The sequence below is a fragment of the Sinohyriopsis cumingii genome, chromosome 15, assembly GCF_028554795.1.
Source record: "Sinohyriopsis cumingii isolate HCF-2022 chromosome 15, ASM2855479v2, whole genome shotgun sequence".
Taxonomy (NCBI): Eukaryota; Metazoa; Mollusca; class Bivalvia; order Unionida; family Unionidae; genus Sinohyriopsis; species Sinohyriopsis cumingii.
The window spans coordinates 20,946,814-20,964,412 of NC_142975.1; the positions used below are offsets into that span (position 1 = coordinate 20,946,814).

Here is a 17,599-nt window from a genome sequence, read left to right on the forward strand (position 1 = left end):
ATAATTTAGTGATATTATTTCCATAAAACTATAGTTCTGTTTCAGACGGCAGTTACAGAATGGTCAAATGCAGGTTAAAGAGTTATGAACGAAAAGAGTTTTCAAAAACCAAATGGAAACCATGCCATTTTCAAAGCAGCCGGTCACTGCTGAATTCTCCTGGTATTGGGTTCAGTGGAACGAAGACGGTCAGCACCACATTTCCTTTTTTTTATATTTAGTCGCTACTCTTCCTTCAGCATTCATGTCACTTGCCCTGGTTCGTTTCTCCGGGGGTGGGTTCTGTGGGATGCTGGACAGCGCCTCACTTCATTCTTTCAGGGTTCGTCTCCAGGCTTTCTGCTCTATTCATTACCTACTTCCGTGGTGGATTCCTAATAGCTTACTGATGATGCTCCATTTAACAGGGGTTGATGTGGGTGTATGTAGACTGTTATCTGCCCTGGCTTTATTCGTGTACTGCAGTTAGGCCACTTACTTCCATATCACAGTAGAGTAGCACAGAACAACCCGTAGCAAAGGCAGGCAACATCATCTCGACTTCATTCACAATGATTCGGTTCCAACAATCTCTTTTCTTTGACGGCTGGCGTCCGACTGTGAGTGGAATGATGTGGCAAGACAACTGACTGGCTGATCTTGAATTCAAGTCGCATGTCGGCGATCCATTGACCATGTGCAACTATTAAAAATAAAGTGTGCGTATTAATTAATTGTCCCTTCCACACTGTTCGTGAATGCTAAGTTCGAAAAGGTTTCTTCAGAAGGCGCAGAATATTGAGTTAAAACGCCAATTATACTCTTTTAAAAATTCTGTCCATTTTTTAACGTTGGGCTGTCTCTAACGACCATTTGTGTTAACCACATATTATAATTTAAATATTCTATCGAATTAAAAAAAATTACATTTTCGTTTAAGTTTGGAAATTGGTGCAAATTATAAGCCAGTCCGTTACCGTTCAATAATTTAATAAACTTACTTTTCAAAATCCGTGCTGGAATCAAAGTTTTATTAATCTGTAGACGGTCGGATGGGTCGCAAGATATTATTAAAGAGTTGTAATCGAAAGCGGTTTTCAAAAGCCAAATGGAAAACCCGTATGCATTGTTACGAGTCTATGCTCTTAAAACAAGTAACAAAAAGGAGTGGAAGACAACAAGCTTTGTACAATTTAATAAATATAATTATTTTTTAGAATGCAGTGAAAATGGGAAACAAATAACTAACGGTATTGCGAATTAAGTCCCAAAATAATAAAAGAATTACAGATACAAGTCCTAGTAGTTTAAAGTCTGAATAAAATTCAGTAAAAGTCCAGAAAAATCCCAAAACTGAAGTCGATGACGTGTCTGTGGTAGCTAATAAAGTGCTGATCTGTCAACAGTCTTTTGTTGAATCACAGAAATATAATTCCAGGTTTGAATATAACATCAATTCCAGTGACCGTCTCTATCCAAGAATGTTATCAGAGCACTTTTGTTTTTCCAGAGAAAATAATTACTTGAATTTAATAATTTGAAGAAAATAAAATTCGGCCCAAACTGGTCACAACATAATACAACTTGAAAGTGCTAGGTGTTAAACACGAATGACCAAGTCCTCGCAATTACAATATTATATAGTTTTCTACGTGACCTCAGGTCACACTTAGCATTTTCTAAAAGAGAACACATTTACCTATGGAAAAAAACATTCTAGAATGATCCTGAACCATAACCTGTACAATCCACTAAAGAAAGTCCAAAACCCTGACCCAAATACAGATATTTCCTTCTTCTATTAATAATAATTCTGATATTAAGTTCATAAACACAGAGAACAATGAAGCTATGTATCAATTGTTTACATTGATTAATAAAAAGAGTCAATTTGGGTCAAGCAGAAATTAATTCAATTTTGGACAAGGTCAAGTCCAACATACAATGTTACATTGTCATAGCATGTAATGAAATAAACTTTTTCTTAAAACTAACAAACAAGTAATTAAATTAAATGTACATAACATCAGGCATGCAGTTTTTGTCAGCATTCTTTAATACAGTACACCTTGGCGATTTCCAATCTTTAATAAAGTAACCTTGGCGATTTCCGATCTTGGGGGTAAAGTTGGTTTCACCTCATTCACCATTTTTCGTCTCCTTGCTTGATGTACGCCCTCCGTCCGATGCATTCGGCTATATTCTGTTGGCTCTCGATGAAGGAAAACATATCGTAGAAATTAAAGAAGAGATTGAAAGAGAGGGAATGAAGAAGCTTTAGGACTACTATTACATAACATCATTTGTAAACAATAACAAACACACCCTCTTTTTCCAAATCAACATTAAGAAAAACAATATCCTAATTACTTCATATCTATCACACATTCCATTTTGTTTATCACAGGCATATCTTGAAAAAGCCTAAGGCTATGTCAATTATTTTTGTCAGCAGTGCTTGAGTTTCTGATTCAGTATCTGAGACTATGTAAATCATTTTGTCAGCAGTGCTGGAGCTCCAGCGTATAAATTACGCAGTGCTGGAGCTCCAGACTCAATGTAACGAATAGCGCGGTGTTGGAGTTTCAGACTCAATGAAACGAATAGCGCGGTGTTGGAGTTTCAGACTACATAACGAATAGCGCGATATTGGAGTTTCACACTCATTGCATGCATAGCGCAGTGTTTTAGTTTCAGAGTCATTGTAACGAAAAGGGCGGCATTGGAGTTTCAGATTCTTTGTAAGAATAGCGAAGTGTTGGAGTTTCAGACTCAGTGAAACCAAGAGCGCGGTGTTGGAGTTTCAGATTCATTATAACAATAGCGCAGTTTTGGAGTTTCAGAATCAATGAAACGAATAGCGCGGTGTTGGAGTTCCAGACTCAATGTAACAAATAACGCGGTGTTGGAGTTTTAGACTCATTGCATGAGTAACACCGTATTGGAGTTTCAGATTCAATTTAACGAAAAGAGCGGTGTTGGAGTTTCAGACTAATTATCACAATAGCGCCGTGTTGGAGTTTCAGACACATTGCATGAATAGTGTTTTAGTTTCAGACTCAATGTAACGAAAAAGTGCGGTGTTGGAGTTTCAGACTCAATGAAACAAATAGCGAGGTGTTAAAGTTTCAGACTCAATGTAATGAATAGGGCGGTGTTGGAGTTTCAGACTCATTGCATGAATAGCACATGGTTTTAGTTTCAGATTCAATGTAAAGAAAATTGCGGTGTTGGAGTTTCAGACTCATAAGTATAGCGCAGCGTTGGAGTATCAGACTCAGTATAACGAATAGCGCGGTGTTGGAGTTTTAGACTTTATAACGAATAGCTCGGTATTGGAATTTTAGACTCATTGCATGAATATCGCAGTGTTTAGTTTCAGAGTCAATGTAACGAAATCGGCGGTATTGGAGTTTCAGACTCATTAGAATAATAGCGCAGTTTTGGAGTTTCAGACTCAATGCAACGAATAGCGCGGTGTTGGAGTTTTAGACTCATTATAAAAATAGTACAGTGTTGTGGAGTTTCATGCTCATTGTAACAAATAGCGCGGTGTTGGAGTTTCAGAATCATTGCATGAATAACACCATGATGGTGTTTCAGAATCATTGTAACGAAATGCGTGATGTTGGATTTTCAGACTCATTATCACAATAGCGCCGTGTTGGTGTTTCAGACTCATTGCATGAATAGCGCATTGTTTTAGTTTCAGACTAATGTGATTAGGCAAGTATTCTCGGAGAAAAACAATTTACTGAAGAAGAAAAAAAATTGCTTTCTCCTTCAAATACATTTCCGAACATTAGGAAAACGGGTAATAGGAGGAGGGAATGCTGAGTATCCGACCTCTACCTCGTGTGTGTGTGTGTGTGTTCTTAATAGTTTAATACTAACGCAGTATCATATGCAGTGTTCCTTGCTTGAATGTATTTTCCACATATAATTTTTTATCATTACCTTTACACTAGTAGAGTATCTTTTTAAGTTTGATTATATAGTCAAAGAATTACCATTAATGATGGATGCAGAAAAGTAACAACATGATGAAGTATGTCTAACATATATGTTAAATGAACTTCGAATTGTCTTTTTCCATTCGTCTGTATTTTTCCTAAAATAAAAGCCACTTCATGGCTCTTTAACGCAAATGCACATGCTTTTCCAATTATTGCCTTTTTATTTCCTGATTTATGTAAATTGGATGCCGCCAGAGTCTATATTGAAGACTATCACCAGCCACATTCAACACAAGTACAGCGTCCAATACTTGTCCTAATACTTACCCTTGATATATACTACTAACCATACTACCAACCATATTAAAGTACAGAATCCAAGACTTGTTCTAATATTTACCCTTGATGAATGCCACCAGCCACATTCAACACAACAAGTACAAAATCCAAGACTTGTCCTAATATTTACTCTTGATGTATACCACCAGCCACATTCAGCACATAAAGTACAGAATCCAAGACTTGGTTCGAATATTTACCCTTGATATATACCACTAACCATATTAAAGTACAGAATCCAAGACTTGTTCTAATATTTACCCTTGATGAATGCCACCAGCCACATTCAACACAACAAGTACAAAATCCAAGACTTGTCCTAATATTTACCCTTGATGTATACCACCAGCCACATTCAACACATAAAGCACAGAATCCAAGACTTGGTTCTAATATTTACCCTTGATATATACCACTAACCATATTAAAGTACAGAATCCAAGACTTGTTCTAATATTTACCCTTGATATATACCACTAACCATATTAAAGTACAGAATCCAAGACTTGGTTCTAATATTTACCCTTGATGAATGCCACCAGCCACATTCAACACAACAAGTACAAAATCCAAGACTTGTTATAATATTTACCCTTGATGTATTCAACAGCGTCCTTGTATCATGCTTTCTAAACCATCCGATATCTTTTCAAATGACTACACTATACAACTATAAAAGCTAATTTACCTAGAGTTTAAATGTTATGCACAAACAATTTAATTAACTATTTATCACAAATAGAGACAAATATTACTAAATAAATATTGATATGCATATAACTAATAATGCAAAAAAGTATACATCCTTTCCCTATTCATGGCCTATTCGAGAAACCGTAGAATCCACTTTAGAAAATATTCCTCTATCCGTGTCTTAGTCAATGTCATTAAGCATGTTGAACTATACTTAGCTTAACATTCACGATTAGTGACAATCGTAACACCAAACAGAACTGAACTTAGTACCATCTTCTAAAGAAGGTCAATATGGCATCCCCCATTACATGCCATCGTGATGTTTGTCACTTACATTGCAGACAAAATTCAATATATATGAACAACGTGTGTGTGTGTGTGTGTGTTCAGTCATATCGCTTCGATGTCTGCAGCGTGGCAGTTTATAGTGATGTCTAGCACTGGGGCATCATGCCGCGCCGCAGACATGTATCATGATATCCAACCCAGTCATATTATCCTGACACGAGGCCGACCAGTCCTAACACTAACCTCTCAATATTGAGCGCCAGGCGAGGCAGCTGTTATTACTAGATTAATAAGTCTTTGGCATGACTCGGCCGGGGATCAAACCCACAAACTCCCGTATCCGAGGCAGACGCTCTAAACACTAGGCCACAGGAGCGGTCTTATGAAAAATGTAACGCTCGTTGCATCTTGTTTGGTCTTGCGACAATATAATTACCATGCAATAGCTCAATACTACCATAATGCCGTGATTTATTGCGTATAAAATGCAATATCAAATTGTCTCTTGTGGCTGATATAAAATGAATTTTCAAAATGCAAAATAGATTATCCTCGAACATTTAAATGAGTTTTTTTTTTTAATTATAAAAACGTTATTTAATTTTTTCACGTATTATGTACTATACGTGAAATTTAGCTATCCTACACCCACCCACCCACCCCGTTAAGCCTATTCGTATTACCAATTGCCCTTAGTCACATTTTACTACAATGCACAGCTACTATTTCTCTATGATTGTGGACTAAGTATTCCGATCATTATTATCATTAATCAACCGCTCCGGTGGCCTAGTGGTTAGAGCGTCCGCCTCGGATGCGGGAGGTTGTGGGTTCAGTCCCCGGTCGAGTCACACCAAAGACTTAAAAAAAAATGGTACTAACAGCTGCCTCGCTAGGCGCTCAGTATTAAGAGGTTAGTGTTAGGACTGGTCGGCCCGGTGTCAGGATAATGTGAAAATGCGTGGGACATCATGCTACATGTCTGCGGCATGATGCGCCAGTGCTAGACATCCCTATAAACTATCACACAGGAGACATCGTAGCGATATGACTGAATTTTGTTTAAAGCTACGTTAAAAATCTAAATCACACACACGTACACACACACACACACACACACACACACACACGCACATTAACAGTAATCATGTTTACTTCGGTTTAAGTTAAATACAGAGTCTTGATTCTGACCTTAGAATCTTCCAGAACGGAAAATTCCGATTAAGTTAACAAAGTATTATCAGAAAATGGTATTTGCGATCTAAGTCAAGTAGAAGGGTATATAATCTTCTTTACATTAGTATTATTCATTCTTGCCTTAACATCTGAAACTGAATCAGTCGTATTGTTAAGTTTTTAATTTGCATTCAATAATATTCTTGGACTAAAACAATAAGCTGTAATTAAAGTTAATTCAGACCATGACATTTTGGATTATATTATTGCGATATATAAAAAGACTATTAACGCACCAACACATTACAGGTTATTGGAACATTAGCACATTCAAGATCACGTGAATATCAACACATTCAATATTGGAATTTATTTGGAATACCATTGGAATTCAATTTGAGCCTCATACATTTGGACTTGTGGTGATATAACTTTTAGGACTATTTGGGATTTAATTCACAATATTTGAGTTCTTTTACAATTTTCACTTTGTATTTTGGAGAAATAAATTATTTCTTGAATTATATAAAACTTGTTGCTTTTTGCTCTTACATACTTTTAACTTGCTAAAAATAGATAGCTTTGAAATTTGAGCTCAGTCCAATCGACACTTTTGGAGTTATTCAAGCTCAAAGTTACTTATATTCACTAATGTTGGTAAACAGCTCAGTAAAGCTTATGCTGAGTTGTTGTCTAAAATCAATTCGACCTTAAATAAACCTTTACTTACATTTCAGTCTACCTTTGTTGCACCTTGGCTTCTTGTTTCTACCTTTGTATTATGTCATCGTATAAATCACTCACACCAAAACAACAGCTGGCGACCACGTGATTATTATAAGTAACGATAAGGCGGTGCTAAGTAAGATTAACTGACGCGTGGAATACTGAAAACTAGTTATGTACATCTGGGCAAACGAGATGGACCTAACATGTATATCCCTTAATACCATCACATATGAAAATCCACACTCCCCCGTGCAGAAAACAGACGATACTTGTCACATACTTACATTACAATATATACGGTGACTAACAAAGTCTACCTATCATACTGTCACCTTACATTTACCAACGTAGCAACCACCATAAAACTCAGTGTGAACGATCAATATGCAGTAAGGTGACAGTAACCTCCCGTTGAACTTTTCGCCTTTCTGATGCTATTGTGAACGAAGATTATTTCTAACTGCATTTCAAACACGAACTTGACTGTTGATTTTCACCTTGGACAGCAAAGTCGAGAATGGCAGGTAAGCATGTCGATTCATTAGCTATACCATAATGCATTGTTTGCACTAGCTTTACTCAATGTACAATAACATAAAGTTTGGACTCGTTCGAATTTAATGACATAGTATTTATGGTTTATATACATATACAGTAATGTAGAATGTTCCATGTATTTAGAGACTTGAAATGTGGGACAAAGATTCACATAGGCCAACTAGTACATAAGTAATTACCACATATGAAGAAAACTAAATTATACCTTTAAGGTTTATATACATATACAGTTAGGTAGAATGTTCCATGTAATTAGGAACTTGAAATGTGGGACAAAGATTCACATAGGCAAACTAATACATAAGCAATTACCACATAGGAAGAAAACTAAATTATGCCTTTAATGGGCTATAAAAACTCTAGGTCTAGGTTTCCATAAAAAAGAAAAGGCATCTGACCCATGCCAGAGTTCTACGATCCTCTAGACAGGTCAAGTAACACATATTTTATATCCACTTTACCCGTTGTAGTGCTAACTATACTAACTTCATTAGAAGTTCTTACTGAAAGAGAAATTATGAAAGAAAAAGAACTCCCCAAACTACACTTAATTTTGTATGCAGGATTATCCATCCATGGGAAAGGAAAGATGTCATTTTTAGGGCCGGATGGAGTGGGGAATCATGGTGTCGACCTATCCCCCCCCCCCCCGCTAAAAAAAAAACCGAAACGTACACGCACACAAACGTAATCACTTGAAATTTGACCATAGTCTTACTCTTGCGCACGTTCATTCTGTGTTATGCACATTTTGAATAAATAATCACATAACTGTTTGCTCAACACTTGACCTGATCCGGCCCTGACTTTATGTACAAGACGGCTTGCATTTAGTCGTTTCGCTCTGCGGCACGCTCGTCATAACAGCTCATACTTGGACACAATATATTATCATTCAAAACTTCTTAGTCAATTCTACGGATTGTACCTTGAATATATGCCGATAGCTGCCAATCTTACCACATAGATTGATCAAGTGCGCCGGTAGCCAGCCTAAATTGGCAAGCCAGTGTCATACGGGCCGTCCATTTAGTACGTACGCATGGAGGGGGGAAGAGGGCTTAAACCAAATGCATAAGCTTGCGTAGGGGGGGGGGGGTCTACTGATAATGTACGTACGCATACGAAACCGGGGGGGGGGGGGGTAAAATCTCAATATTAATTTGTCTAATAGGTAATCTGTTTGAGTGTGTCAGTCGGCGTTTGAATTTTAGCGGACACTAGACAAACTTTTTCAAGTTGCGCAGCTTATTTCTTTGATGCAGCCAGACATTCAACGTCTGTGGACTATTTGTTTTATTAAACACGTTATTATTAATTCTTGATCGTTTCTGCGTGGATTAAATATAGGCCGTTCTGTAGAATTCGGAGGGTGGGGTGCGTCAAGCGTACGTACGCAGGTAAGGGTGGGGGTAAAAAAGTACGCATATGTACAGGGAGGGGGAGGGGTCAAGCTTTGCCAGATTTTTGCGTACGTACTAAATAGATGGCCCCATACTAGTACAATGTGTTCTTCCGGATTAATTTGAAGTATAGCGTAGTTCGTAGCAAAGAATACTCAATCGATTCAAGTACCATACTAACGGGCGCTGTGCATCATGGTAAACAAGTACATAAATTTATTGCTTTTGCTAAGATGGAGTATACATACCGCTCCGGTGGCCTAGTGGTTAAAGCATCCGCCTCGGATGCTGTAGGTCGCGGGTTCGATCCCCGGCCGAGTCATACCAAAGACTTACAAAAATGTTACTAACCGCTGACTCGCTTGACGCTCAGCATTAAGCGGTTAGTGTTTGTACTGGTTGGCCTGGTGTCAGGATAATGTGACTGGGTGGGACATCGTGCTACATGTCTTGGGCATGATGCCCCAGTGCTAGACATCACACTGCATACATCGTTGTTGTTGTAGGGTTTAACGCCATTTTTCAGCACACGATAGGCTATACATGGCGGCCAGTATTAATGGTGGAGGAAGAACCCGGGAAATCCCCGGAAAGAACCACCGACCCTCGAGAAGCTACTGATAAGCTTTCTCACATACTCACATTGGCCGAATCCGAGACTCGAACCCAAGCAGACAGAGGTGAGATGGGAGTGATCCGTAACGAATGCATACATCGTAGCGATATGACTGAAAATTGGTAAAGCTACGTTAAAAAATTCTAAATTACAAATCACACATAAGATGGAGCATACTAGTTATATGAAATCTCACGTGAACCAAAGGATTTTGTCATTCGCAACTGCTTGGTCAGTCCAATAGAAGAAATAGTAAATGTGGTCCGATTAAATGTTGGTTTCTTATTTTTAGAAGAAATCGCCGGCAAACAAGATGCATGCATATATTTTTTTGGAAAATAATTACGTTGAAATACATGCCAAGCATGTTTCTGTTTCATAGAAACAGCCTAGTTGATCCGAATGCATGTAAGCATGTTATCGTACCAAGAAGAAATAACGCACTTAGGGAGTTATGGAGATATAGTTGATATCTACATTTTTTTAAGTGTATGTAAGACAACATTCCTTATAGCCACAGAAAAAAACGTAGATTTTCTTTGTATTGAATACGTTAAGTTTAAAACGGTTGATCTGCATGGACATTATTTGTCCAGTTTGTGCCAGAACGATTCACGGCTTTATTAAGATAAAGAAGTTCACAAATGTACAATATATTTAGCACAGCGATCTTTTACAAATTTAGGTTCTATATATAATGATTAAAATTGCGTACTTTATCTAATTATTTCCCATTTTTAGACGAAAATAAAGAGACTTTTATTTTCGCTAACACATTTTTTTTTTTATAACTAGGATTGATACAGAGAACATTAGCAGCAGAGAGACTGGGCCCACCAACTTTTTCGTCCAACAGGACCATCTATCAAAAACATTTCTGATAGAAGGTCTTATTTCGCAAAATAAACCCTTCTAGCCAGAAACTATGATGACTAAATCCTCTTTTCTGGCTACGGGGTTATTTCGACAGCGATAACTCGCTATAAAAAATAGTTTCTTCACGGGGGGCACGACGACGATGTTGGTGGCGTAGTCTCTCTGCTGCTAATCATTTTAGGATTTCTGTTGTGAATTAAAAATTTAAGTTAACAATAATGGCCAACATCGGAGAAGCACATTCCGCTAGACTAGCTCGAGAACGACTTGAAGCAATAAAAAATTTTCTTCCTGTTCGTGATAGTGTCAGAGAAAAATTACAACAACGACAGCAAGCAAAAGTTGAATTCACGGAGGGTACAACAGAATTATTTAAACCCGTAACAACAGCTACTGAAACAATAAAAACCGCTATCATAGGAAAACCCGATCCTGATAAACCGCAACAAAGTCTTCTTCAGGCGATAGAAGAACTTAAGAAGGCTCAGCCAAAACCTATCAAAGGATTTAATTATAAGGAGGATTTTGTTGAGGGTTTTGTGGATGAAATAAAAAAATATCCAGTCGGGAACAGAGATGAAATAATTGCTTTTGGCGCTGCCGCTGCTGAGGCTTATCACTCTCGAGAAAGGTTTATAAAAGATCCTAATCAAAAGGTAACTAAACAACAATTTCTCGATGGGATTTATAAAATAAAACAGGGCGTTGAACGGTTAAATACCAGTGATGTATTTTATCGAGAGTACATGTCAGGATCAGATCGATTTGATATCCAAATGCGACAGACAAAACGGCATAAAAAACCAACTCCGAAAAAAATAATAGCTAAACCGCAAGTCGTCGCAGATCCAACAGAAGAAGAATCAGAAGAATTATATCGACTTCCTCCTCCGTTGCAGCAGACCCAAGAGAAGACTCTTCGGATGTTGTTTACGAAAGTCGGTCTTGATAAAATGGAAGGAAAGAGTCGGAATCTTCCCGCTTTTGCTTTAGATAATTTTGATAAGAGAGAAAAATTTTTAAGAAAAAATAGTGAACAAATAATTGATACCTTTGATAAATGGGCAAAAGTGGTATATTTTGGTAAACATGATTTACCCGTTGATATGAGCGATCCTGGTTATATAAAATTTAAGGAGAGAGTGGCAGAGTTAATAGAGAAACGACAACAACAACCACAATCATCCTCCTCCGAGGGAGCCACTAAAGAGGAATTTTATAGTGACTCCGGAGAGAAATCCGGGAGCGGTTTAGGGTCTGGTTTTATTGCTTGCCCCGATAATATCATCGGTGATGTATCTCGGTTAGAAGTGCTCATCGGAGGAAAACGAGCTGGAAATAACTCTCCGGAAATAATTAATGAAGCGGCTGATATCTGTCAACGACTATTTCAGCGTGGTATCATGGATATCGGCATCTACCGTGAACTTGTTAATGAACTCGCAGATGGTTATTACAGCGATTAGTTAGAGAAACAGCAATTGAATAACATGATAGTACACGATACTCGACCCAGCCCAGTCAGAGTAGTGAATTCACGATTACCGGTCTACAGAGCAACCTACGGAGATGGTCTCGGTGATGTTGTTACGGGTTTGTTTTCAAGGATAGCCCCTAGGGCGTTACCGATTGCGAAACAACTGTCGATGAAAGCGATTGATGTTGTCAAGGATAAAGCTCTTGGAGCTGTTGGTAATCTTGCCGGAAAGGCATTTACGTCAATCAAGGACAGACTGTCACGGTTAGCACGTAAACCAAAACCGGTTAAACCACCGCCAGTAAAATTGCCGAGCACTGAACTTATGCCCGCGGATGTCAGTAAGGTAATAAATCAATCCGCAAATCAAAAACTTGCGGCGCTAGTAAACCAAATACCCGAACAAATAAATACGAGCCTGATATCAGGAAGTGGTTTTCGTTTTAGACGACGATAATTTTATATAATGTTCAAACGAGTATCTGACCCAGCGTTCGACATGGATGCACCAATACTCAAAGATGAGTCCGTGCGTGATTATCAGTATTATTCCTACGAAGCAACATCGCCCAATCAGCCGAGTCGAATTGAATTACGAGTTCAGGATACAAGCAGATATTTCCTGCCCGCGGAAGCGTTTCTTGAAGTCGAAGGTAGTATTTTAAGACCCGATAACACAGCATACGGAAGAGATGACCAAGTTGGTTTTGTTAACAACGGCATCATGGCACTGTTCAAAAGTGCTTCATATAGCACTTACGGGAGAGAAATTGAAACAATTCAGGATAACGTCGACGTTGCCACAACAATTATCGGATTGGCGAGATACTCAGATGATTACACCAGATCAGCCGGTCCGACTATGATGTTCGCTAAGGATAATTCTGATTATCCGGATCATAGACCCAGCATTTTGAGACGACCAAAAAACCGTGCTGCTCCTCCTGCTCCTTCTGATGATGTAGAAGATTTATATTTTCCCAACTCTAATTACAATCTGGGATTTGCAACGCGCAAGACAATGATATCAGGTGACGGAAAATTTTCGTGTGCGATTCCGTTGTCTCACATCTTTGGATTCTGCAGAGGTGTCTGAAAGGTTATTTTTGGAGCTAATCATACGGTTGTACTTGTCAGAAAAGGTGATAGCAATGATGCTATCTGGCACGGTCCGGGCGCTGATGTTGCCGCAACTAGAGCACTTCATGGTAAAGTAGTATTATCCAAGCTTGCGTTGTGGATGCCAGTGATGTCCCCATCGTTAGCTGAAGAGCAACGGTTACTCTCTTTCATGGACACAGGTGGTAAATCATTGATATCATGGTTGACAACATCTACAGATTCTATTCAGGGCGCCGGGACCGGGGATTTTACGTGGCACATAGCATCACAGCAGGGGGTGTCAGCACCACGACATATTTTCGTTGCATTCCAAGAAAATAAGAGATTAAACGATCAAACAAGAAACCCTATGGCATTTGACCACCTTCAGGTCAGCGAGGTTTCGCTGCGTGTAAACGGACATCAAGAACCGTCCGAAGATATTCGCATAACTTTTGGGGAAAATAAGGTTGCACGTGCATATCACCGTCTGCTGACATTTATGGGACGTGATCAAAATATTGATACCGGTCTACAGATATCTCAGTTGGATTTCACAACGCGGTATCCGATTTATTACTTTTCTCTGGAACATATGGATTTAACCAAACAATCTGTCGTTGATATACACTTCAAGGCTAAAGTGGGCCTTTACCCACCTGCAGCAGTTGATGCGGCCGGACCTCCAGTCGTACTTGCAGGTCCCGCTGGTTTCAGAGCAATTGCTGTTATACTCTCTGATAAATCAATGTTGCTTGAAGGTGTTGGCGGCCGAATGAGAGTCATCGATGCTCCAGTAGAAAACATGTAGTTTTCCGAAAATATGTAAACAATTAGATCAATCTCGTATTAAATAAAATGTCATACAGTTACGTTAATGTGTCACTGACTCCTGGTCAGGTGAAGAAATTACAATCGAAAAACGCGAGCACATGTGGGACATCAATAACGTTAAAGCACGATCAGCTAGCGGGCGGTCCAAACAAGCTGTCGCTGACCAAAACTCAGCTAAAACATTTCAACAGCGCGAAGCAGGGCACGACTGGAGTTCGAATTGATCTCTCTCCGGCCGCGGTCAAAGATATGGTCAAAAAGACCGGCGGAATACTTCCATTTCTCCCAATAATTGCCGCCGCGTTAGCACCAGCAGTAGCCGCCGCGGCAAAGGCAGCCGCGTTAGGAGCAGTTGGAACCGCTGCCGGAATGGCACTAAAGAAAGTAACCGGAAAGGGAATTTTACACAAGGAAAGTCTAAAAAAAAGACAAACAAGAACACAAAAACCAACAAGACGCCCCCGAAAGACAACTATGCCTCAGCCCAATCGTTTAAAACTTCCAGTGGAACAATACGGAGCGGGTCTAAGACTACCGGGAACTCCGGCGTCATGGTACCCAAAGCGGTTTTGAAAACACTTCCAGCGTTGACGCTTCCAGCGTCCAATTTTGATCTACTCGATGCTGCTAAACAATTACGTATAAAATCCTTCAAAGGTGTATTTATGCGAGATGAATTACCAGCAACACCGAATAATCCAGAAACAGGAATTATTAATCTTGACAACCGAGAAGGCCCTGGGACTCATTGGGTTGCTTACGCGATCGATCCGCGTGGAATTATCTATTTCGATTCGTACGGGCTAGCACCGCCAGTTGAGTTTCTCAGGTACGTCCAAGGATTTCCAATTCCAGTTTGGCAGTCAACGTTACCAACACAAACACTAACCGATCCTCCGATATGTGGTCAAGAGGTTTTGAATATTCTCGCCGCGATAACAAAACATCAAGCGATTCCTCCTCATAAAGTCGTGCATGAATACACGTTGAAACATCATCAATGATTTCCAAATTTAAACAACCCCATAACAGATAATGGTTGATATTTACGGAAGATCAAGCAGAACCAAGGAAGAAAAAAAAGATATCGATTTATCGAAGTATGCGACCAAAGATGACGTTGATAATCTTTTGAATCTATCCGGAGTAGAACCAGATGAGGTTGTTATTTTTCAGGACAGGCACGGCAAGCTAAGAACCAGTAATATTAGGTGGAATGACATAATTCGCAAGGTTACTGGAGCTGTCGCGGACAACATCGTTGTATTCAGTGACAGCGGCAGAATCAGAGATTCGTCGATATCAATTGCGATGCTGCGAGATGATGCACGAAAAGTCGCCGGGGGGCGTGTAGCGAAGACCGGTGATACAATGACAGGCGAACTCAGCATGAACGGCAACAAAATAACCGTTCTAAAAATCCGGAAGGTCCCGAAGATGCCGCAAACAAACAATACGTGGACACCGTCAACGGTAAACTAGCCACGTTGCGGGCAGAGTATGATGATCACATAAAAGCGTTTACAAATCTCCGTATAAACTTTAGGAAAGCTGATGAGACCGTGGATAAGTTCTTTGGGGCTCCTCCAGTCGTCGACGTGAAACTCGCCGATGTAAAGACCGACATTGACACGATCAAACAAACACAGCAGGATATCGTATCGGGAATTCCTGAGATCGTTAACAAAATCAGTTTGATTAAAGTCCCCGTTACAGTTACTCCCGGGCATATCACCAACATCGTATTCACGGTATCATCGGGATTCGCAACATGGTCCCGACAAAATAATACTATCAAATACACAGCAACGGTCACTGGCGTGTACAGGTTGTCTGTGTTTTCAGCCGCTAAATTTGAAATCTTCACAACGTTTCCCTGGAGACATACCACCGATAGGTATTCCGGGGTTGTAACCGTAATACTAAACAGCGGAACCGAAGAAATATTTATACTTGAAGCCGCAGACAAGAAATTAACCGCAACATCTTACTGGTGGTGTTTGGAATTCGTCGCAACAACGCCTCAATTGGTTACCGCGTAATTGAATAATGTCAACGACACCAGATGCTCAACGTTATCGATACAATCAGGTGCGCGAATGGCAATTAACGCTGAAAGCTGCCATGGACAGATGCGCAACAAAAATAAAAAAATATCGACGCCGCATAACAGTGCTGGACATCGCAATGTATTCGGTATCCGCTGTGGTTGCATCCGCGGGTGTTATACTATCTGCGTTGACTCCGGTAACCGCCGCCCTAGCAATTCCGATCGCGATTTCAGCATCGACGACCGCGGCCGGAGTCGCTAATATCATTGCGAAAAAAATATCTTCGTGCGCAACGACAAAACTACACGAGCACCAACAACTGTCCAACGCGGCTAACAGCGCTTACCAGAGGCTGTCGTCGCTGATATCATCCAGAGCCGACGACAACAACATATCAGATTCCGAGTTCGCGCTGATGTCTAGCTGCTACAGCGACTATTGTTTTCATTTAAAAACCAACTACAACAATAACGATGGAACGACAAGCGCTGCTCGACATAGCCGCGAATACAACTCCGACAAGGACCACAATGATATCAGTGTCCTCGACGCAACCAGAGTTCAGCATTAATTTTCCAATTGGTCCAGTTACCGAAATCGCGTTGGCACAATTACGAGTATATCACAGTTGGCCCAATATCAGGTCGACATCATTTCACGGACAATCGCCGAATAACTCATTTGTATTTTCATATCAGAATAACGCCGCTGGAACCCCAGATTGGAACGTCATTGTGTTACCCACTGGGAGTTATCAGATAGAGGAAATCAACAAAGAAATACAGCGTCAAATAAAACGTATCACCGGAAAGGAAGCAAAAATATCAATCACTGCACACGAGCCAACGCTGTCCACGATCATCGAAATCTCAACGCCGGGTTACGCCGTTGAGATCTATAACAGTTCAATCAGAACCGTGCTAGGGTGGCCAACGGAAAAACCACCAATACCTGTACCTGTGAAGTCGGATTATATCACTGACGCGCAATCGTATCACAAAATTACAATGCCGTATCAAGAACGTCTCAATGAGATCCGCCGTGATAAACTGCAGGGTAGGATTTTTCCTCAAGCGCAGGGGTCAGATATTATGTTTAATTTTGTCTACGAGCATAAACAAACTACGGTTACTGTTGGGGTTCCCATGAAACTAAACGACATCGTTGGGTACCTGGCGGATATCAGTGTCGCGCACGAAACACACCGAGGTTATCTACGGCAACGTTTTCAAGAACATATCGCCGCGAAAAAGAACACCCTGGTGAGTTCGCGCGAAGAAATTATCAAACAAATTGAGATACTAAACCAACTTGCCGCAGATAACGAGTACATCAACGATATCGTGATTCGCGCGGTAATCAACAGTTACGCATCTTTTGATAGACAAAAATTTTTGAATAATTACTCGCTGACAGAAGCTGATCTACCAAGTTTCAAATTACCAGGATATGTTTCCCGCGGTGACCTACAAAAATTTGTCACTGAAATCATCGATGAATACTTTGATGACATACTCGCA

General features: G+C 39.9%; 1 protein-coding gene and 1 long non-coding RNA gene across 3 annotated transcripts in view; one reads left to right on the forward strand and one right to left on the reverse strand.

The window, feature by feature from the left end:
• Positions 1 to 224: 224 nt before the first annotated feature.
• Positions 225 to 7,253, reverse strand: LOC149781388 (uncharacterized). 2 transcript variants are annotated; one of them, XR_016414702.1, is made up of 3 exons: positions 7,165 to 7,253; positions 2,079 to 2,191; positions 225 to 682 (listed from the first exon to the last, which is right to left on the reverse strand). It is a non-coding gene; the product is annotated as an uncharacterized LOC149781388 (long non-coding RNA). The 2 variants fall into 2 exon arrangements; XR_016414701.1 differs by lacking the exon at positions 7,165 to 7,253 and having other exon boundaries at positions 2,079 to 3,847.
• A 78-nt stretch (positions 7,254 to 7,331) lies between these two features.
• The window catches only part of LOC149781389 (polyamine-transporting ATPase 13A3-like), a 409,406-nt gene continuing 399,138 nt past the window's right edge, over positions 7,332 to 17,599 (forward strand). The window contains exon 1 of the mRNA XM_089935483.1: positions 7,332 to 7,687. Within this exon, the coding sequence (XP_089791609.1) occupies positions 7,681 to 7,687 (7 nt within the window). The 5' untranslated portion in view covers positions 7,332 to 7,680. The remainder of the gene's footprint in view (positions 7,688 to 17,599) is intronic.